Here is a 24,680-nt window from a genome sequence, read left to right on the forward strand (position 1 = left end):
TTCAGTAATTCCTGGATTTAAAATACTTTCAGAAAAATGTAAGCTAGCCTGAAGCTACAGGCTCAAATACTGCTTTGTAAAAGTTCTACACGTAAACTCCCTAGATTAGTGGGGATGGGCATTTCTTACTAAAATACTATGGAAAATTAGCCCTTGTGTTCCATGCAACTAAATGAAGGAGCTAAAACAATCTGTAATAGGTATCTTCTTGGGAGAAATAACTCCAATGTCACTTTAAAAAAATCTTTAAAGGGAAATAAATATCTTATTTATAAAATAATAACTAAAACACAGCCTTTGTAGTAAAATAGTTGCCCTTGGGAGAGAACATCAGGTTACCGGAATGGCTCTGGGATGGTTTTACTTCTACTGATACTGCCCGTCTCCGGCCACCACCTCACCCTGGATTACAGCAATCACCTCCCAGCTGATCCCCATACTTCTGCCCTTGATTTTACAGGATATGCTCAACACAACACTCAATGTAATCCTGGTAAAATGGAAGAGCCAGTCATTTGACAGCTGATTCCTTGCCTCAGTTCTCTGATCCCATCTCCTCTGTCTCCTCCTACTCTCCTTGTGGTCATATGGTCAATCTCCTTTGGCCTCCTATCGTTCGTCTAACTCACAGGAAAGAGAAACACTCCTACTTCAGAGTCTTTCACTGGAATGCTCTTTCCCAAAATCACACCATGGTTCATTATCTTATTTTCTGGCACATTGTGGTGATTTGATAAATATACATTTAATGACAGAATGAGTTAAATAATCATATCCCAGTGTGGCTACTAATTTCCTCTTCAAAAGCAAGTTAGAATCTAGCCGGCACTGGTCACCAGGCATCCCTCTGTTCATATCCTCTCACCTTGCAGTGATTTTAGTCAAGGCTGCAGTGAAGAATGGCCACACACGCTGGATACTGCACAATTTCCAAGGGTGCCATTCAAAGTAAAGTCTCTATGAACCATTAATGGCGCCTTTGTTTATTGAGCAACATGAAAGCTCTGGTTTTAGATCTCTGAATTTCTCTTGGTATGCAAGAAATAATCCGGACATTACTATACCTTCAAAGATACACTAATTCTGGAACAGTTCAAACTATGAATTAATTTGGCTAAAATCTATTATACTTCATTATGCTAATAATAAATGCAATGTCTGGGGGGGAAAAAAAAGAAGAAATGAGAGCTTAATATAACTAATTCAAGAAAACTATATTTTTCTTGTATACATAAGATATTGCAATACTTGTAGTCAGGGATACAAAGATAAATGCAACATTTATCCTTAAAATGGTTCCATTCTAGTAGAGGAAAGAGGAGATTATAGACATAGTTTAACCACAAAATTGATATAAATTTGAAGTGGAGGTGCAAGATAACACAGTTTAAGTTAATCATATGCGGATGAAGATGATTTTTTGTTTGGTTTTGTTGCAACTTATCCATTAAAGTTGAATAAGCATAGGTAAAGGGCACAGGTGAATTTTCACAAAGTGGCTATGGTCCTATAATCAGCAGTCAGATAATGACAAGAAAACACTACTGGCACCCAGCAGAAATCACCTATACTTGAGAACATTCTGAGAATGCAGATCATTGGAGCAGGGAAAAAGCCACGGTAGAAATATCTGGGCAGACTGGCCTTGGTGACATCTAACGGTAACAAGATGGGTAGATAAAGTGGGACTGAGGCAAAGCCTGCATGAGTGTTCTGTTAGGGGAGGTTAATAATGCATTCCTGACTGGAGAGAGTGGGTGAAAACACAATGGTCAGGATTTATAGACTAGCTGTCCAAAGGAGATGCTTCTAGAGTGGCTACTTGTTCCATTTGTTAATTATGCCTCGGAAAACTAAACACATGGGGTGAATCTTCTCCTTAGCTTCTCTGAAAGGGGACTTACTGAGCATCTCTTGAATTTTAGGAATGCTTTCACATTTTAAAACCAATCTCTCTCCCTTTCCATTAGTTTTCTTCTTTCCTTCCCCTCTTGGCAGCCTGAATTACTAAGAGCTGTGGATTACTGAGGTCCAGTGTACTAGGTATGCTGTAGTTCCTAGCCAAGGAAAGAAGTGCTCTGGGTAACAAGGAAAGGACACCCAGGAGATCAATTCAGACCCCTCACTTTGAGACTGAGAGGCTGTGGATCTGTCCTCAAATGAACACAAGACCAAGAATTTGTCTTGAATTGGATATACCGCATGAAAGTGCTAAGTGTCTATTGCAAAAGTGATTAGAGGAAGAGGGCTCGGTGCTCAACTGGAGAGAGCTCAGGAACCAGGAATGTCTGCAGTGCTTTATTGAATTTATTTCTCTCTTCTTTCCAAAAGGAATATGAGATGCCAGAAAACCATTGAGGAGTTTATGAAGACTGTCAGACGGGGAATGGGAAGTAGAGGGGGCTAAGAGGGGAGCCTGGAACCTGGGGAGAAACTGAAGAGATAAAAGCAAGAGAAGGAATAGGGGATGGAACAAGGAAGGGGAAAGCAACACAAGCCCTAAGTGTGAAGGAATATACAAATCTGGGAGCAACAGGGAGCAAGTGGGCTCCAGCCAGGAAAGAAGTGCAGGTAGGCTGCAAATAGGCTTTATCACCTCAGGGAAACACACGAAGGGAAAGACATAACACGATAAGGGGTGCCACCCAATCAAAGGCACAGAGCTGAGGAGCCTCGTTTTGTTTTAGGATATTGTGCATTATTAGACAAGGGAGTTGTAGGCAAGAGGTAGAGAGAGGATTCACACAGATACCGACATCACTGAAGACGGGAGCATAGCATTACTCTGAGACGTGATTATGGTGGGTGGTAATGAGAACGGAGAGGTGGCTCAGAGCTTACACCCTCTTCTGAAAATGAGCTCAGTCCTCTCATAGAGCTCCCAGACCATCGCCATGAGCTTTTTGGAGGTACTGCTTTACAGATGTGCCACGGAGGCACTGAAGAATGAGTAGCAGGATACACAGACTTTCAAAACAATTACTTTAGGAATAGAAACAAGAATCTTCAAGTGCTTTTGATAGCTAGATCAAAATAGCTGACTGGAAAAACAGTACCTCTCTATTCTCTTCCCCACTCCCTCTCTTTCCTCCCTACCTGCTCTCTCTTTATTCCTATTTACTTGGTATTTATAACCCTCGTTCTTGCAAGCAATTATCCCCTTTCTCTCGGGTCTTGTGTCTGCCTGTGGATGGGTAAAGATTCTCCTTTATCTTCATTCCTAGGTTTTTACTATTACCTTTTCCCTAATTTCTGTCCCTCATATCTCTTGCTCAACATTTTTTCCTATAGAATTCATTAATTCTCCAGAATATTAGCAGTTTTTAGCAGTTTCTGTTGTATATTCAAAAATAAGTCGCTGTTGTTACAATTTACTGAACACATATTTCACGTTAGTTATTTTATGAGATGTAAATAGTAAATCCTCACAATTTGAGAAAGTATCTCCATATTAAGAAATTGAAGAGCAGAGAGTCTAGTGGAAGGTACAACATGCTCAGGGAGATAATCGACAGTAGGACTGAGCATGGCTCATTCTCAAATCCATGATCCACTGTCCAAAGTCCACTGCACCCTCTACTCCCTAAACCAAAACTTAATTCAGTCTCATCATCTTCCTGTTGTGGCTTCTTGAGTCCTACACAAAGACAGATTGAAAGAATATATGTGAATTGTTGCTATGGTCTGAATGTTGAAATCTTAACCCCAAGCCTGTGGTATCTGGAGGGGAGGCCATTGAGAGGTGCTTAGATCATGAGGGTGAAGCCCTCATGAATAGCATTACTACCCTTATAGAAAAGCCCCAGAAAGGTCCCGCCCTGTCGACCACTTGAAAACAAGTGAGACAAGGGCTGTAATTGAGAAAGCAGATCTTACGGGATAATGAACCTGCCACAGTCATATCCTTAGACTTTCAGTCTCCAAAACTGTGATAAACAAATTTCTGTGGTTCATGAGTAACCCTGTTTATGGTATTTTGTTACAGCAGCTTAAACGGGCTAAGACAAGTACTCAACTCTACCTTTTCTTAGCAAAGCATGATCTAGTTATAAATACTTTAAAACAAAGTGGATTCTATCCCCATGTGAAAAATAGAAGCAGAGATGAAACCAGGGAAAGAGTAAAAGCAACTGAAAGCCAGCCTATCATTTTTTTCCTCACTTTTCTTTTCTTTTTTTTGAGAGAAAGGAGGGAGATGAAAAGAATGAACACACACAGTTGCTTCACTTTAGTTACTCATTGATTGCTTCTCATATGTGTCTTTGTGGGTGAGGAAGGCTCCAACAGAGCCAATGACCCTTTGCTCAAGCCAGAGACCTTGGGCTTCAACCCAGCAACCTTGGGGCTCAAGCCAGTGACCTTGGATCATATCAATGATCCCATGCTCAAGCCAGCAACCCCATGCTCAAGCTCAAGCTGGCCACCCTGAACTCAAGCTGGGTAACACAGGGTTTTGAACTGGGGACCTCACTGTTCCAAGTCAACACTCCATCCACTGTACCACCACAGGTCAGGCAGCTTCTCCTTCTTGACTGACCACCGTCTTCTTGTGAAGTACAGTAGTCAGTAATGGAATTCCTAGAGCAAAGCCACTCGAATTATTTCCAGGATTCTCTGGTTTTTAGCAACAGGTTCCTCATTTCTTAAATAGAGATAACCTCGCTGTGTCATTAGAAAAAATAAACGAGATAGCATAAATCAGGGGTAGTCAACTTTTTTATACCTACCGCCCACTTTTGTATCTCTGTTAGTAGTAAAATTTCCTAACTGCCCACCGGTTCCACAGTAATGGTGATTTATAAAGTTGGGAAGTAACTTTACTTCATAAAATTTATAAAGCACGTCGGCCTAGCGTGCGGAGGACCCGGGTTCGATTCCCGGCCAGGGCACACAGGAGAAGCGCCCATTTGCTTCTCCACCCCTCCGCCGCGCTTTCCTCTCTGTCTCTCTCTTCCCCTTCCACAGCCAAGGCTCCATTGGAGCAAAGATGGCCTGGGCGCTGGGGATGGCTCTGTGGCCTCTGCCTCAGGCGCTAGAGTGGCTCTGGTCGCAACATGGCGACACCCAGGATGGGCAGAGCATCCCCCCCTGGTGGGCAGAGCGTCGCCCCATGGTGGGCGTGCCGGGTGGATCCCGGTCGGGCGCATGCGGGAGTCTGTCTGACTGTCTCTCCCCATTTCCAGCTTCAGAAAAGAAAAAAAAAAATTTATAAAGCAGAGTTACAACAAGTTAAAGCATATAATAATAATTACTTACCAAGTACTTTATGTCGGATTTTTGCTAAGTTTGGCAGAGTAAATCTTTATAAAACAACTTACTATAGTTAAATCTATCTTTTTACTTATACTTTGGTTGCTCAGCTACTGCCTACCATAAAAGCTGGAACGCCCACTAGTGGGTGGTAGGGACCAGGTTGACTACCACTGGCATAAATGAACCGTACAGGGTGAGGCTTGGAGGCTTGTCTCTAGTCTTTTTTTATTTTTGCACTCACCTCTATGTCTTAAATTTTAATGGTGAATTCTATTAAATAAATTTTAGATAATTATCTGGTTACTATAATAATTTTCCTGCTATCTTCCCTACAAACTTTCTGAACAATAGATTAAGGTACTCATTCTTTTGCACTTTATTAAAGTATATATTTCTTCATTAATCTTTTAATTTTTCCTTTTTTTGCTTCTAAGTTTAGAGAATACTTTTCTTATGTCTTCCTATTTTACTTATGGGAAGGTTTTAATTCCAAAAGGCTTTGGAAAGTATCTCATACAAAACACACACAGGTATGAACATCAAATACTATTAAGTTACCAGACACATTGTAGCAACAGAGAAATTAAAAAGTCATAGGTAAGAAACTAAATTGTGGGGAATACCATTTAAAAATATATAATTTTAATTATGTATTTGTGAATTCCCTGTGCTGTCTTTGGGGCACTAAACACTGATATTTAAAAAAAAAATGTTTTGGTCTTAAGCAGTAAATACCATTATAATCTCAATGTAATTTTGCACTCACCAAAAATGTATTTTTATTTTTAATAAAAAATACCATTATTTAGTACATTATTTACTTTTAAAAACTGCTCTTTCAGTTTCAGAAGTGGTTAAAAATGAAATGTTACAACTTTTTCAGTTTCTCATCATCTACTAACTAGTTTTAATTAAGAATAATTTAATTATGAATAACTTAAAACTAGTTAGTAGATGATGAAAAACTGAGAACAGCCTGACCTGTGGTGGTGCAGTGGATAAAGCGTCGACCTGGAATGCTGAGGTCGCCGGTTCGAAACCCTGGGCTTGCCTGGTCAAGGCACATATGGGAGTTGATGCTTCCTGCTCCTCCCCCTTCTTTCTCTCTCTCTCTCTCTCTCTCTCTCTCTCCCTTTCCCTCTCCCTCTCCCTCTCCCTCTCCTTCTCCTCTCTAAAATGAATGAATAAATAAATAAATAAATAAAAATGCTGTCGAGAGACTCAAAACTATTACAATATGGAAAGGAAGAAACATATAGATGGCTATTTAGAAAATTCCAAAGAATCCACCAAAAAAAAAATTTAAAAAATAAAATAAAAAAAAACTGAGAACAATTTTATGAATAATAAAAATAATCAGCCCTGGCCGGTTGGCTCGGTGGTGAAGCGTCGGCCTGGCATGCAGAAGTCCCGGGTTTGATTCCCGGCCAGGCCACACAGGAGAAGCGCCCATCTGCTTCTCCATCCCTCCCTCTCTGTCTCTCTCTTCCCCTCCCGCAGCCAAGGCTCTATTGGAGCGAAGATGGCCCAGGCGCTGGGGATGGCTCCTTGGCCTCTGCCCCAGGCGCTAGAGTGGCTCTGGTCGCAACAGAGCGACGCCCCGGAGGGGCAGAGCATCACCCCCTGGTGGGCAGAGCGTCGCCCCTGGTGGACGTGCCGGGTGGATCCCGGTCGGGCGCATGCGGGAGTCTGTCTGACTGTCTCTCCCCGTTTCCAGCTTCAGAAAAATACAAAAAAAAAAAATAATAATAATAATAATAATAATCACAGGCCTCTCACCAATTCAACCCATATTTCAAGTGTTTTCTTTTTGTGTTCACCAATTAAAAAAGATATATTATCAATCATTTCCTTTGATACTTATTTTAAAAATAAAATTCAACACTATATAAACCATCCTGAAGAAAAATAGACTAGTACCATATTTACAGAAGATTTTGAACTTAAAAGTTGAAAGAGCTAGACTTTTCAAAAATTTCCCCAACTTCATAAGTTGAAAATTTCTGATTCAGAAAGCCACCTTAAAATACTGAATTTCCAATAGCTCAGACAAATGTAGTTGGGATTCATTCCTATCTGACAGGCGTTAGATGTTGATCAGAACGATCAGGATTGGCCCTGGCTGGTTGGCTCAGCGGTGGAGCATCAGCCTGGCGTGTGGGAGCCCCGGGTTAGATTCCCGGCCAGGGCACACAGGAGAAGCACCCATCTGCTTCTCTACCCCTCTCCCTCTCCTTCCTCTCTGTCTCTCTCTCCCCCTCCTGCAGCCAAGGCTCCATTGGAGCAAAGATGGCCCGGGCACTGGGGATGGCTCTGTGGCCTCTGCCTCAGGCGCTAGAATGGCTCAGGATGCAACAGAGTGACGCCCCAGAGGGGCAGAGCATCGCCCCCTGGTGGGCATGCCAGGTGGATCCCGGTCAGGCGCATGCGGGAGTCTGTCTGACTGCCTCCCCGTTTCCAGCTTTGGAAAAAAAAAAACAAAAAACGATCAGGATCAAGAAAACACTGGGTAAAATGGTCAAGTATTTGGTAAATGTCTTAAGACATTTTTATTTATTTATTTATTTATTTATTTTAATAATTTTATTTTTAATGGGGTGACATCAATAAATCAGGATACATATATTCAAAAATAACAACTCCAGGTTATCTTGTCGTTCACTTATGTTGCATACCCATCACCCAAAGTCAGCTTGTCCTCTGTCACCTTCTATCTAGTTTTCTTTGTGCCCCTCCCCCTCCCCCTTTCCCCCCGTAACCACCACACTCTTATCAATATTAAGACATTTTTAGAACTCTAAAATTGAGAGTAGAGGCAAATAATAATAATCCAGATAAAATCGTTTAAATATTTTCTATACTTCTCTTTGGGCCCAAGAGAAAGAATGACAGACTATCCTCAGTGTTAGAAATGAGGGGGAGGTTGTCCGGAACAGCTTTCTCCCCTTTGCAAATGTCTGAATTCTCTCTAAGGTGCTTATAAACCCACACTTGGAACACCCTCAAAGAGTGCTCACTGCATTACCTGACTGCTCTCATAATTTGGATGTCCCCCCTCCTATGAAGTCAGAATGTTTTTCTCATACTTCTCAGTGGTCCTAGTTCTGTCCTTGAACTTTTCCCCAAACACAGGCTGTGCCTTTTTCCTCAAGCATTTTCTGTCCTTGAATGTTCTGCATTGCACTCTCTCATTTCTACCTGTTTGTCTGGTGAGCTCCTCGTCATGCCCATGGAGCTTATATGTAAGTTCATCAGACATAGTTCCCCTGCACCCTTGCTGCCCAGGAACAAGGCACATTAATCATACTGTGTCTGCTTTTAGAAACGAATTGTAATTAAATCATTATTTTCACAATCTATGCCCCCCTCAGCAGTTTGCATCTCCACTAAAGCCTGTCTTGCTCCTGCCATGGCCCTACATCTAGTATAGTGCTCGATAAATACAGAGCCGCAGGAAGAGGTTCCAGACTCGTCCCTTTGAGCTGAACCCCTAGAGATGAACAGCACACAGAGTATCGATAATGAAGAAAATGAGGCAAAAAAAGCTTCACTCAGACACACATGGAGAGGACATAGATGGGAAAAGAAAAAAGCATATAAAGTCTACAAAAAAGAGCGCTTCTTAGTAGGGTTTATCACAGTCTTCTTCCTTTCAACTTTTTATGACTTTGCCCTTAATATTTAATGAATTCCCATTTGCCTAAATTTATATTTAATAGGTGCATTAAAGTTGTTTCTACATCAAATTTACTGTTACACATAGAAAAGAGATTTATAATATATTCTTTCCACATCTTGACTTTTGTTCTTTTAAAAATATTATTTATTCATTTATTGAATTGAATTTATTGGGGTGACACTGGTTCACAAACACAGACAGGTTTGAAGTGTACAACTCAACAAAACATCATCTGCACCCTGCTTTGTATGCCCATCACCCAAAGCAAAGTGTCTTTCATCTCAATTTATCCCCCTCTTTGCCCACCTCCACTTCCCCCTGACCCCCCTTTCCCTCTGGCTACCACCACACTATTGTCTGTGTCTATCTGTCATATATATACGTTTACATATATATGATTTTTGCTTAATCCCTTCACCTCCTTCATCCAGCCACCCAAACCACCTACCCTCTGACAGCTGTCAGTCTGTTCCATGTATCTGAGCCTCTGTTTCTATTTTGTTCCTCAGTTTATTTTGTTCATTAGATTCCACATATGAGTGAGATCATAAGGTATCTGTCTTTCTCTGACTGGCCTATTTCACTCTGCATAATAATCACCAGGTCCATTCACGCTGCTGCAAAAGATAAGATTTCCTTTTTTAAGGCCAAGTAGTATTTCATTGCATAAAATTACCATAGATTTTTTTATTTGCATAAAATTATCACTCATCTACTGATAGGCACTTGGATTGTCACAAGATCTTGGCTATTGTGTAAGAAAAACCATATATGACAAACCCACAGCTAACATAGTACTCAATGGGCAAAAACTAAAAGAATTTTTCTTAAGATCAGGAAAAAGACCACTCTTATTCAAGACAGTACTGAAATTCCTAGCCACAGCAATCAGACAAGAGGAGGAAATAAAAGGCAGCCAAATTGGAAAGGAATAAGTAAACTGTCATTATTCATAGATGACATGATATTATATATAGAAAACCCTAAAGACTATCAAAAATCTACTAGATCTAATAAATGGATTCAGCAAAACAGCTAGGATGCTGCAACTATGAGTTGATGCTTCTCATCTCTTTTCCTGTCTCTGTCTCTATCACTAAAAAAAAAAAAAGAAAGAAAGAAAAAGAAAAAATATATATATAAGTCAGAAGTATGTAGAGATAGACTAGCCGGAATAAAATAAGACTAAGAGGGCTAACTTTTTAATACAACATAATTATTTTTCATTTAATTCAAATAAAGCAATGATGAAGTTTAAAGAAACTGGTTGGTTGCAAATTTCTAAACCATCTAATGAAATTGTGAGAAACAAATATAGAAGATAGAGTAAGTAGAATTGGTTTGAGGTCAAGAAAATGCAGACAGCAAGATAAAGAAAAAATCCTAATTCATAAGATACAATGACAGGACCTCGGTCCCTCAGTAGAGAAACTATTCATGGGACTACTGTAATGCACAGCAAGGGTACCCAAAATAGCATGCATGAGAAAATCCTAACTTAAAATACTTTGTATTTATATAAGAAAACCTGCAATAATACATTCTGCAGCAAACTCAAGTTAGTTGACTGCTATTGTAACATGGCAATAAAACTGCATGTGAGACAAAAGCAGACATAGTTATGCAATAAATTGTGTGAAATTACAAGCTGTGTTATGCTGAAAAGATAAAGCATTACAAACCTAGGTTATAAACATATCCACACAATGTAAATAAACAAATAGGCTTATAGTTGGTTAAGTGCACCCTCCATCATACTATTTCTATTATCCACACTCACAGCCTAACACTGATTTATGTTTACTTGGTGGAAAATGCAAGAAGAAATTAAATATTGTATAAGCATATTAGCTTTTCTTCCTCAAGATTTAATTTCCTCCCACCTTTAAGTTTATTAGCTGATAATAACTAATACATCAAAGCCATTCATGGTTAAAAAAACACTTTCTTCCTGAGGAATCAATAAAAGTAAATGTTTGTCTCACTGAAAGCCATTCCAACTGCAAATTTGGTAGAAATAAACCCATCTTTCACAACACCAAACAAGCTATATTACTTCGCCTTACTTAACATATGACTCACTATTAGTGACAGAGAGTTGTTTTGTAAGTTCACTCTGGAATGATTAAGGCCAAGGTTAAACTAAATGAGAGAGTCACCCTTCATACCCTTTACAGTTTATCCTTGACCTCAGTATCAGGCATGTAGAGGCAGGCGTACCTCCATATCTTCCAGGAAGCAAGATTTTGAGACCAAAATGTAAACCTCTAAAAGATCAAAATAATACATTCCATAAGTAATGCATTATCTTTTACAATGAGAAGAGAGCTAATACTTGGATTATATTTATATAACTATGCATCAGGCAAGGAGCGAGATGTTTTCCTGGTGAGACCTCATTTAAACTAAACAATGACCTTGAAAGAGATAGTTGTGAAAATACCTTCCCCATTGAAGTCCTATGAAAATTACTAAAGGAAAATATAATGCAAGCCCTCTTTAATATGACCTTTCCAAATGAGAAGGTAAGACTATGCAATGAAGCTAAATCGACAAGAACAGAGTCAACATCCTCTCTCAAAATGTTCTTTGCCAACAAAACCTAAATCTCATTATCAACAGAATAGGAAATGTGGGGGACACGGAAAAACTATCAACCACTCACCATAATGCATGTAACAGTTTCCTTTGGTGGGATCCAGCTCAATAGCCTTCAAGAAGAACTTTTCAGCCTCAGTCTTACGACCCTTGAAAAACAGAGAAAATGGATGATTCAGCAGGAATCTTGAGGGAGTCTTCTCCTCCTGGGCCAAAATGAAGTAGATCGATGTCTACTGAATAGTCATCATGAAATAAAAAATGTTTTTATCTAAACAAAGATAATCAAGGAGACTCTATTGAGAGAGAAGACTGAAGTTGAAATCTTGGGAAACACCAAGATTAGAAGAACAGACAAGAGTGAGTTCATTAAAGATCTAAAGAAGAGGTCAGGGATACAAGGAAAAAAAAGTGAAAAATGGGTTCAAAGAAACCAAAAGGATAAGATAGTTTGAAGGAATGGCAAAATAACATCATTATTATTGGCTATTTTATACTCTCCCTTCATTTGCTTCCTTTTCATTACTTTTAAAGAATTATGGCCATTTTAACTTTTGAGATGATTTTATCTTAAATGCTCACTTTATATATGAAGAAGCTAATCAAATTTGTTGAATTTTAAACAACCATTTTTTATCCGGGACCTTCTGCTATCATTCAGGACTAACATACTGCTCATCCAGGATTTAACCTAAAACTCGATCATCTTTCTAGCTATAGTTTTAAATAAATAGAATTGGCTGCTCCTGTGCTGGCTGCAAGTGGTGTCAAGGTACTACTAGTGGTGTCCAGTAGCCATGGTCCAAAGTACAAAACAACAGAGACAAAACATCAGTCCTACCTAATTATTCCTTTTAACCTATAAACCATTTACCACATGAAATTCAAAAATGTTTATTTTTTTTACATATATTTTTAAAACCACTGTGTCCATCAGTAAATGAGTGAATAAGGAAAGCTGTGGTACATTTACACAATGGAATACTACTCGGCCATAAAAGGGAAGGCAATTTTACCCTTTGCAACAGCATGGATGGACCTGGAGAGCATTATGTTAAGTGAAATAAGCCAGTCAGAGAAAGACAAGTACTGTATGATTACAGTCATATGTGGAATCTAATGAACAAAATAAACACAAAATAGAAACAGACTCACAGATACAGGGAACAGATTGAGAGCTGTCAGAGAAGAGGGAGGTTATGGGGCTGAGTGAAAAAGATGAAGGGATTAAGTAAAAAAACAAAGAAACAAAAAACCTCAGAGACACAGATAACAGTATGGTGACTACCAGAGAGAAAAGGGGTGGGAGGAGGTGCAGGAGGGTAGAGGGATTAAATGGTGATGAAAAGAGACTTGACTTGGGGTGGTAAACACAGTTTAATATACAAATGACAAATTATATAACTGTACATCTGAAACATGTATATTTATTAAGCAATGTCACCCCAATAAATTCAATAAAAATCAAAGCAAAAAAACCCCTTAAATTAAAACAATGAAACACACTGTTAATGGAGATAAATCTTCCAAAGCTAGAACTGTATAATTAATCTAATATTCTACACTCCATGCAACTTTGACTCATTTCTCCATATACCCCTTCCTCTTTATTTATTCACTCATTTAAAAAATTCACTCTTACACATTTTTCATTCATTCATTTCTTAGCAGGTAGGACCTATCCTACAGCCTTTGCACCTATAGCTAGTGTCAACCAAATGAACAGACAACCGGCATCATTTCTTCTTTCATTTTAATGATGATACTCCAGTCAACATCTCCTCTTTAACTCACACATCTCATCAAATATCCAATAATTAAAATTTCCCTGCAATATTTCTCCCAGCATTTTAACTTCAAAGGGAAAAAAAAGGAAAGCAGAAGGCAAAATGCTTCATACACATATCATACTTTCAAGAAGTTAAAAGTTTATAAGAATCTTAGAAAATTAGAATTCCTAAGTGAAAAAATAACTGTAATGGATCAGGCAGTTTAACATATAAATTATGAGGACAGATTCCAGGCAGTAAGAACAGTACCCACATTTGTGTGGCTATTAACTTAGAAAACTATTTCATCTCTTAGCTGTAATTTTCTCTACTACAAAAAAGAAGATAAGGGAAGCACAGAAGATTTTTAGGGCAGTAAATCTATTCTGTATGATACTATAATAGTGAATACATGTCATTACATATTTGTTAATACACATAGAATATATAACACAAGGACTGAACCCTAATGTAAACTATGGACTTTAATTAATAATAATGTATCAGTATTATGTCATCAATTGTAACAAATGTACAACACTAATTAATGAAAATTTATAATAATAAGAATGCTATGTGAACTGTGGTAGAAGGGTAAGGTGGAATATGAGAGCTTTTTGTACTTTGGCTCAATTTTCTTTTGAAACCTAAAATTCCTCTGGCCTTGGCCAGGTGGCTCAGTAGATACAGCATCATCCTGGCACACTGAAGTTGCAAGTTCGATCCCCAGTCAGGGCACACACGAGAAGCAACCAATGAATGAACAATTAAATGGAAAAACTAAGTGGAACAATGAGTGACGTTTCTTGCTCAATGAAAAATTAAAAAAATAACAACAACTAAAACTGCTCTAAAAGTAAAATGTATTATTTTAAAAGAGATAATGAAATACTTCATAAGAATATTAAATTTCTGAAGCAATACACAAAACAATAGTCATAATACCTAGGTATATTGTATGCGTATAATAAGTGCCAACTATTATTTTATATATATGTGTGTGTGTATATTGTATGCAACAGAATTCTGAATGACAGAGTATGATATGTTATATACACCACCTCAAAAATACATGGTTACCTTTAAACCATCACTAGAAAATGATTTACAAAGAATGTGCAGATAATATTTTTTAAAAGATTCAAAAATAAAATTATCGCTTGTAGAGAGTCTATACAAATGTTATACACAAAGATAAAAAGGGTCCGTGAACTTTCTTCCACTTTAGTTTTTCAGGATAGAAGAGAAAAAGCTGGTTCATTTATCAATGTCACAGAAAATGGGGTAGTAAAATCCTTGTCTGTAGTCTACTGGCAAAACAATAGTATGTAGCATTGAAAACACGCACCAGAAGGCAAATGACAGGGTCTCTGGTTGCTTCAGGGACCAGGTTATATGCAAAACAAACACATCAAAAGACAGGACACTCTTTCTGGGAGCAAGTATCAAACCATTATGCAAAAACCTATCTTTCTGCTTTGAATAATATTTACTTAAGTCAAGTGCCAAATAATTAGGAGGAAAATAAAATCCTCACAAGACAATAAAATCAAGGGTCAACCAAATGATAAGCTATGCAGACACACACATTATTAGGTCTTAGGAATGGATTATGGTGCCTGGGAGGTAACACTATGTTTCATCAAGATTACTCTTTCAACTATCATTACTTTAGAGGAATGGCAGTTAAGAAGAGAGAAGAAAGAGTTATTTCTCAGCAAGTTTTTCTTGGTATCTTTCAGATTGACTCAGCATTTTCTACAAGCATTATGGAGTAAGCCACTTGTTGTACGAACCGCTCACATCAAGCACCATTACTCATTTTGTAATGGTTTGGGATTTCTGGATACAGGTGTTGTTTCAGAAACCCAAGAAAAAGGGACTGTGGTCAACTATGACAAATAAGGGATATGTGAGGTTCGAGTTCTACTGCAAGTTCTATGGTTTATTTGCTTTTTCCTTTATTTTTGTAAGTTAAAACTTATTTACTAAATGCCTACTATTTGCCTCACATAGTGCTTGCCCCAAAGTCCTAGCTACAAGAGGCACATAACCCATATACTACCCAATAGTAAGGGAATTAGTCACAGAGCACAGTGGGCAAATAATTTCTCCCACTAGTTTAAGAGAACTAGCCTAGAGACAGACAAGCCTATGGTTGAGTCTTGCCTTGTTGACTAATTTCACTGTGGGACTCTAAGTATCTTTGTAACATCTGAGTCTCTTTCTCCTCCTTTGGAAATATAACATAATTAGTACCAACTTTGAAAGGTTGCTAATAAAACCACAAATCAAATGGCAATAACTAGCTTCAGAGCTAGCAAATAAAGTTCTGGTTTCCTTTCATTTTTCTTCCTTCTGGCTCCTCAAAAGAATTCTGCCTCCCCAGTTCAATGTCACTATCTGGCTCCTAATCACCAAAATTCAAAAATCCCTTTTAGAATTTCATGTTATGGTAGCAACTAAATTTTACAATTTTCTTTAAAAAGTGACTCTAAAACAGGGGTAGTCAACCTTTTTATACCTACCACTCACTTTTGTATCTCTGTTAGTAGTAAAATTTTCTAACTGCCCACCGGTTCCACAGTAATGGTGATTTATAAAGTTGGGAAGTAACTTTACTTTATAAAATTTATAAAGCAGAGTTACAGCAAGTTAAAGCATATAATAATAATTACTTACCAAGTACTTTATGTCGATTTTCGCTAAGTGTGGCAGGATAAATCTTTATAAAACAACTTATTATAGTTAAATCTATCTTTTTATTTATACTTTGGTTGCTCCGCTACCGCCCACCATGAAAGCTGGAATGCCCACTACTGGGTGGTAGGGACCAGATTGACTACCACTGCTCTAAAATAAAAGCCCTTTGAGCTCACATCTAGAGTGCAACAATAGATTCAGATTTCCTCACTCATTGAACTTCATTATACCACATTAATGTTTTTTAAGAAGAACTGTGTTTCTTATTCCCTTATTCAAAAATATTTTAATAGCTCCTTGTTTCCACTTATTCTGTTTAATAAATAGTATAATTATCAAAATCTTTCACAATCTAGCTCAAATCTTCCTGGATCAGTATCTATACCTTATAAGATCAATTTATAAATAAATGTAAAATATATATGCATACACAGATACACACACATACACATACACACTTCCCCCAAACATTCCCAGAACTCCCACTTAAGAAAACACTCAGGCATTTTAAATATAAGAGAGAATTATATTATTCCACTTCCAGCTTAAACTGTTCTATTTTTAAAAAGTAAAGCTTAAATCAAATTTTGTACTTTTTTTAGTAACAAATTACTGATTATATCAACCACTAAATCAACTTATTATATCACCAAGTATGTCTTGACACCACAGCTCAGCACTGCTGTTTAATTAAATAATACCTGGAAACATTAAGACTTTGCATTGTTGACCTGTAGTAGGAATATATAGGTATAAATGTAATTAGTGTATTAATCTTGTCTTATACTGGTTTACTCCCAAACATTCAATTTTTCCTGATATAGTCATTCAAGTTTTCTTTAAATATAATAACCAGTTAAGAAATACACGGGCTACCACTATTTGCTTTATATAGCTTACTCGCTTATTGTTGGTCCTTAGTTATTCAGTTCACACACACATTTTCAGCAAAGTACAGAGTTGTGAAGAAAATAGTCATTTCTCCATTTTACACCTGGAAACTGTCATAATATCAGGTCTATCAAACTATAAAAGAGATCCTCAGAAATAGTCCAATTTTCAACTAAAGATTTATATCCTGCCTGACCAGGCAGTGGCGCAGTGGCTAGAGCGTCGGACTGGGATGCGGAGGACCAAGGTTTGAAACCTCAAGGTCACCAGCTTGAGCGCGGGCTCATCTGGTTTGAGCAAGACTCACCAGCTTGAGCCCAAGGTTGCTGGCTTGAGCAAGGGGTCATTTGGTCTGCTGTAACCCCTACTCCCACCCACCACCCCAGTCAAGGCACATATGAGCAATCAATGAACAACTAAGGTGCCACAACAAAGAATTGATGCTTCTCATCTCTCTCCCTTCCTCTCTGTCCCTATCTCTGTCTCTCTCTGTCTCTGACACACACACATAAAAGATTTATATCCTACCTAGGGACTAACTGTACCTTCAGCATTGGGAGGGATAACAATTAGAATGAACTAGAGAATTTCCCTCTGATGGTTCTATTCGGGGGCTGCTGTAAGTTTGGTGTGAGAAGAGTCTCCTTGTGCATTTGTGCATCTCAGCCACTTACACACATGAGGCGTTTATGGTTTGGGAATGTTTGACAATTCTGAACATCAGTCATTTATCCCAACCAATGAAAATCACGTCTTTATTTTACATTTGCAAGTAAATCTAAAAGGATAATAAATAAGAGAGGGAAGCAGCCAATAAAACATGTTCAAAAGCTGAAAGGGTCGGCTGGTACTTGTGTTGTTTAAATGTGCATTCTAGTGTAATGATTACAAAGGAAAAAGCAATTAAAGAGACAGTCTTGAAAGATTAATTTGTAGGGATCACCACTTACAAATAGAAGAAACGATATTTGATAGTTTTTAACATCACAGTGTTTATATGTGAAGTGTTTTCAGGATATAAATTCTTTCCTCCTCAAAAAAAAAAATAGTAAAAAAAAAAAATCTAAGACCCTGGCCAGTTGACTCAGTGGTAGAGTGTCAGGCCAGCGTGTGGATGTCCTAGGTTCAATTCCCAGTGAGGGCACATAGGAGAAGTGACCATTTGCTTCTCCAACACTCCCTCCCTTCTCATTCTCTCTTCCCCTCCTGCAGCCATGGCTTGATTGCTCCCCAGATGGGCAGAGCACTGGCTCCAGAATAGGGTTGCTGGGTGGATCCAGGTCGGGGCGCATGCAGGAATTTGCCTCTGTATTTCTCCTACTCTCACTTGGAAAAGAAAGAAAAAAAAATCTAACAGTTCAACTAATTCTTATAAACCAAGATGATTTATACCAAATCACTTAATTCTCATGTCCCTCCAAGACACTCATATAATCAACCAGAGCTAACCTTAATTAGAGGCTAAGTGAAGGGACAGGCGCAGTGGCAACTTTCATGATAAAATATTTTATCACTATATTACCAAAATATTCCTTTCATCAAATGATCATACAACTAAATTTTGATCATGACATTCACCTATTTAGGGAGAAAATACTGGATACAAAAATGATAGTGGCTGAAAAGTTTACTGATAATAGATTGTGTTTATTCTCCCTAAATTGTCTCCCAGTTCCATTTTCTATAAAAACAAAACAAAACAAAAACACAACAACAACAACAAAAAACAGGCCTTCTGTAACCTCTTCCTGAACATCCCAAAGAAGTTGCCTGAAAGATACCCGCAATACACAGTCTTAAGGCTTAAGATCACTGAAATATATTAAATGACATTTAGGGTGGCTAGTGGAAGCAGAAAGTGCTTAGATTGTTCAGGGGCAGCATTCAGAGTAGGTGTTCAAACCTCAGTGTGGAGAGATGGCCCTGTGGTGTGCTTAGGTCAAGGCTGGACCTCAGAACCAGGACTCCCAACCTGAGCAAAGCCTCCTTAAAACCCATCTCAAGTCCTACTGCAGACCAGCACACTTCAAGGTGAAGGTATAAGCACAGACCAAGTTGATAAGGGCAGCTTCTCCCAGCTTTGTGAGCAACACTAAGCCTCCCGGATTTAGTTGAAACCATAGGAGGGGAGGAGATCACAAAATTGGCTGAAGTTAAATGGCTGACCAAGTAGGATGGAAGACTGCAGTACACTGAATTTCATTCAAAGAAGATAAAGTAGATCACTGGCATGCCACTGAGTTTCTGGCCTGGAAGTCAGACATATGTGAGCAGCAGTCACAAAAAAAGCAGTTTGCAAATACCAAAAAAATAATAGCCAATATCCATATAAAATGTTAAATTTCTTCAATATTATAACTTACCTAAAATGTAAACAAATACATCAAGATGCTATTATTCCTTTATCAGTGAAGCCCTCCCCCCAAAAGTAAAATAACTCAGTATTACTAAGGGCTCATTAAAGTAAGTGCTTATATCATACAACAGCTAGACTATAATCAAATGTGATAAGATCTTCTGGAGAGCTATTTGATATATATCAAAAGCCTTTAAATCATAGATACACTTTGGCCAAACAATTCTATTTCTAGATATCTGTCCAAAGGCAACACCTGTAAATAAAAAAAAGGAGGCAACTCACTTTCATTGCAGTTTTGTTTATACAAACTCAAATGTCCACTAGCATAGACTTGGTTAACCAAATGTCATTTCAATGAAATATGAGTCTATTAAAATAGTAGAAAAGTTTTAAATCACAAGAACTCCTCATGATCCACTGCTAAATGAAATACACAAATTTTAAATTGTAGTTTATGTTCTAATTACATTAAAAAAAAAACAAATTTTTTTTAGAAGAGACTAACACAAACTAGCTGAATTATCAGATCACTCTACTGGTGGAGTTTCAAAGGTGAATGCAAAGGTGGGTCCCTCAGTATTTCAAGAATGATGGGGAGAGAAGTACTCATCTAGAGTGGACTGTTATATATAGTGCTGTGTTCGTGTCAGCTTGTATCTTGAGAACACGGTACACTTAGTCTACTGAGAAGGGCAAAGGAAGGCTTCAAAGACATGACATTTCACTCTATAGCAATGGAATAAGCTCCTGCTGTGTGGCAGGCTGTGTTCCACGTCTTGGTAATCAGGACAAAGCTCCTTCCCTCCTGCAGTTCACATACTAGTGTTACAATGGAACGTTTACATGGGAGCAGGTGACACTGTCAGTTGGTCTTAAGCACTCTGGTAAAAAAAAAAAAATAATATAGGCAAAGGAAACGGAGCAATACACTTCTTGGGGTAGGGTGGCTGATGTTTGAGAAAGTAGTTAAGAAATAGCCTTTAGTGACATTTAAGGGGTGACCTATATGAGATTGTGTGAGCCATGCAATGGTCCAGCACTTGTGGAGTATAGGGTCTAACAAGACAACCAATATGGCGGCAGTGGTGTCCAGTTCACAGAGAATCACAGGAAATGAATGTGAGAGGAGAGACTAGATCGTGTAGGACCTAGTATGCACTGTGAGAAGTCTGGAATTAATTTTCTTCTTTGGCAGTGTAAACTACAGTTTCAATATTAGATGTCACATGTCGCTCTGACTCATATAATTTCCTTGATGTTAACAAGAGAAGGGTCGAATGGCTTCCAGGAACTGCACACAATATGGAACACTTTGTGAATTTCTGTGTCAACCTTGGGCAGGAGCATTGTCCCTCCTCTCTGTGTCATTTTAATTTTAGTATATGTGCTGCTGAAACAAGTACTAGAATTTCTTTTGATTAGGAAGAAACACCATGGAGCACTTGAAATAAAGGTCAAAATGATTCAGAATTTTGGATGGGAAAACTGATGTAGGGGATGTAGAAGAGAAAACGAAAAGACCACTTAGGAAGTTATTAATACTTTACGGCTAAGAGTAAAGTGAAAGCAAAGGAAGCGGGCAGGTATGGTTAGATTTAGAAGATCCTGAAGATGGGTGGCTGATGGATTGGGCACGGGTATAACACAAAAGCATGTGTCAAAGATGACTCAGCAGCTCACAGCACCTAGGTGGAAGCAGGTTTCACTCAATCACACAGAAAGGGCTGTGTGGGAACAAGTGTTGGTAGGAAGATGCATGTGTAGTGGAGTAATCAAGTCCTGTCTGATTGAGATTCTAGGTCAAAAGAGATTGGAGAACTAAGTCAGAAAGACTGGACAGATAGGAGGCCACAGATCAGGCACTGTCACTGTCAGAGAAAAACAACAACAACAACAAAAAGAAACACCAGCTATCTGGTACCTTGTACGAAAAGAAAATGAAAGGAGGAGACATTTAACAGTGACAAGGGGAGCCTGACCAGGCAGTGGCGCCGTGGATAGAGCATCAGACTGGGATGCAGAGGACCCAGGTTCGAGACCCCGAGGTCGCCAGCTTGAGCACAGGCTCATCTGGCTTGAGCAAAGCTCACCAGCTTGGACCCAAGGTCGCTGGCTCAAGCAAGGGGTTACTCGGTCTGCTGAAGGCCCACAGTCAAGGCACATATGAGAAAGCAATCAATGAACAACTAAAGTGCCACAACAAAAAACTGATGCTTCTCATCTCTCTCCCTTCCTGTCTGTCTGTCCCTATCTATCCCTCTCGCTGACTTTCTCTCTGTCTTTGTCAAAAAATGAAAGAAAAAAAAAGTGACAAGGAGAGAAGTAAAAAAGGGGGAAAATAAAAAAATCTCTTGTGTTTAATCATGTTTTCAATAAAAAAGAAAATATATAGTAAAAGCATCATAAAATATTAACATTTAGGACCATTAAAATAACTACTTTAAATAAGTCACTTGCCTTTTATAAATATTTAAAATATTTGATAATTTAAAAAAATATAAATTATATGTTGTTTTCTCTACAGCTTTGATATTATAAGTAAAATAGTTAAATTTTAAGGTATAAACCCAAAATAGCTCATTTCTAAACTATTATATAACTGAAAGTGTTTAGCTTGGTTTCATTTCCTTTCTACCTGTTACTGGTATATTTTTTCCTTTAAGCTTAAAGAGGTCATCCATACATACCATAAGAACATTTCAGTGGGAGATAATTAATTTGATAGAATACAGCTACATCATAAGCTCCATTTGGCTGAATCACTTAGGCTGTTACATTGCACTGCTATGCTAAGCTCAAAGTTAGACTAAAACCAACCACTCACCATAAGTCTTCTCCATTCATGATCTAAGTTACTATGAAGAGTTTTCAGGTAGTTTTTAAATGCCTGAGTAATATGTAGTGAAGAAGTAGAAATTGGCCCTGGCTGGGGGCTCGGTAGATAGTGTCAGCCTGGCATATGAATGTCCCAGATTCAATTCCCAGTCAGGGCACACAGGAAAAGCAACCATCTGCTTCTCTCCTACTCCGTCACCCCCTTCTCTCTCTCTCCCCTCCCACAGCCAGTGGCTCGACTGGTTTGAGTGTGGCCCTGGGTGCTGAGGATATAGCTCTGATGGAGCACCACAGCCTTAGGCACTAAAAATAGTCCCAAACTCAAGACACCAGATGGGGTTGCCCGGTGGATCCCACCCAGTCAGGGGACATATGAAAGTCTGCTTCACTACTTTCCCTCTTCTCACCTAAAAAACATTTTTTAAAAATTAAAAAAAAATAGAAATTATATTTGAATAAAATATACATAAATCAGGGGTCCCCAAACTTTTTACACAGGGGGCCAGTTCACTGTCCCTCAGACCGTTGGAGGGCTGGACTATAAAAAAAACTATGAACAAATTCCTATGCACACTGCACATATCTTATTTTAAAGTAAAAAAACAAAACGGGAACAAATACAATATTTATAATAAAGAACAAGTAAATTTAAATCAACAAACTGACCAATATTTCAATGGGAACTATGCTCCTCTCACTGATCACCAATGAAAGAGGTGCCCTTCCAGAAGTGCGGCGGGGGCCGGATAAATGGCCTCAGGGGGCCGCATGTGGCCCGCGGGCCGTAGTTTGGGGACCCCTGACATAAATTATAGGTAAAGTATCCTAAAAATTTACTTTCAAGTTATATTAATTGTTTTTAAATATTTAAATTGGATATTTTTAGACTTTAGAATAACTCATATAATATCTCTGAATCCCAAACCAAATGGAAAAATGTCTATTTTTAATTGAAACAATGAACTTTCAGCAATTCATTGAATTTATTCATTTCCTTCCTTTAGCCAACAAATATTTATTAGGTATCATGTGTGTAGCATTGCATTAAGCACCAGGAGGAAAATGGTGAAGAACAGACACAACTCCCACCCCATGATGCTTCCACAACTGTAGCTGTTATGAGTACACACCAACAAGGATTGTACATTTTACCAAGAACAACTGGTCTGACCTAGTTGCAACACTCAAGGAAGGTTTCCAAAGGGACTGCTGCTTGCTCTAAAAATCTTAAAGATGTGCATGTTTAACTAGCTGAAAGGGAGACTATTCTAGGTAGAGGCTCAGCAAAGATAAAGGGCCAGTGGTAGGAAAACAGAAACACTGCATGGAGCCCAGGATGAGCGAGGGAGGAGGAGTGGAGTGGGGCCAAGTGGAAATGCCGGGAGAGTAGAGCATGCCTGGCTTACAGGGCACATGAGGGAATCTACAGTGACCTGCTTTACAAATATCCCTCCGTGGGCAGCGTAGGTAACACTGGAATGAGAACAGAGGGGTGCAGGCAGGTTAATCCAGGCTTGCAAAAAAGGGTAATGAGGTTTAGTGAATTGACATGAGAAATATTCAGGTTAATACAGAAAGGATTGCAATGTGGGCAGGAAAAGTAGGGGGTGGGGGGACGTGATGAGGGAGATGAGGTAACAAGATGACCTCTAGTTCCTGATTGTGAAACTGAAGGGAATAGATAAATAAAGGGGAAGGAGGGGGTTAAGGAAGGTAACATTATAAGCCCAGTTTTGATTTTCCAAATCAGTTTAAAAAAGAGAAAAGAAATATGAAAGAAAACAAAATAAACAAACGAACAAAAAAACCAAATGAAACACTAAAAAAAAAAAAAAAGAACTGAATTGTAGAGATTGAGGTGCTATGAGATGTCAAGGATGCAGTTTGTTCATCAGGCTGAATTAAGAGGCCACAGACAAGCTAAAACGGTATTTCAAGAAAATAGCAAGGTCAATTATATCAAATGCTGAAAAATATCCACTGGATTTAGTGACACAGAGAGATACCTGGTCACCTCAGTAAGCTGTATGTCTAGGGAGCAGGCCTTGAAGCCAAAAGAAATAGGGGCGAGGTGAGAAAACGGATACCTCACTGCAGACACCTCTGTCCCATCTGGCTGGGACCGGGCGGGAAGTGATCATGTCAGCAGCAGGAGATGAGACACATCGAGTGTTTTGAGCAAGAACAGAAAAACCCCATAAATCACAACTGGGCCTAAAACATTCATGTCTAGTTTTTTGTTTTTTGTTTTTTCCCCTTAGTTCAATTGAAAATTAGAAAGAAAAAGAACTAAAAAAAAATCTTTTTAGAAATCTTAAATAACTTTCAAATTTTTTCTCTGGCCAAAGTGAACCCATCCAGAATCCTTTCAATGCTCTAAAGACACGTGATTCCTACTTTTGTTGTGACACTTACCTAATATACTCCAATTACCATTTTGTTATCTTCCCTTTTATTTGTAAACCACTGTAGGAGAATTGTTTAACCAACACTTAGTATAAGGGCCAGATGCATAGTAGGTAGTCATAAATGCACAGAAATGCAAACATTTTGAAAAAGCAACCACTGAAAACTCTCCTCTACAATGCATCCT

The 24,680-nt window shown here is 38.5% G+C and overlaps 1 protein-coding gene and 1 non-coding gene across 3 annotated transcripts in view; both read right to left on the reverse strand.

Moving 5' to 3' along the window:
• TMTC2 (transmembrane O-mannosyltransferase targeting cadherins 2) overlaps positions 1-24,680 on the reverse strand; it is a 423,501-nt gene that overhangs the window by 88,956 nt on the left and 309,865 nt on the right. For both annotated transcript variants that reach the window (XM_066368463.1, XM_066368464.1), the window contains exon 9: positions 11,598-11,679. In XM_066368463.1, the coding sequence (XP_066224560.1) occupies positions 11,598-11,679 (82 nt within the window). The remainder of the gene's footprint in view (positions 1-11,597; positions 11,680-24,680) is intronic.
• Positions 20,549-20,655, reverse strand: LOC136396564 (U6 spliceosomal RNA). The gene has a single exon (XR_010749828.1). It is a non-coding gene; the product is annotated as a U6 spliceosomal RNA (small nuclear RNA).

This window comes from Saccopteryx leptura, chromosome 2 (genome assembly GCF_036850995.1).
Source record: "Saccopteryx leptura isolate mSacLep1 chromosome 2, mSacLep1_pri_phased_curated, whole genome shotgun sequence".
NCBI lineage: Eukaryota > Metazoa > Chordata > Mammalia > Chiroptera > Emballonuridae > Saccopteryx > Saccopteryx leptura.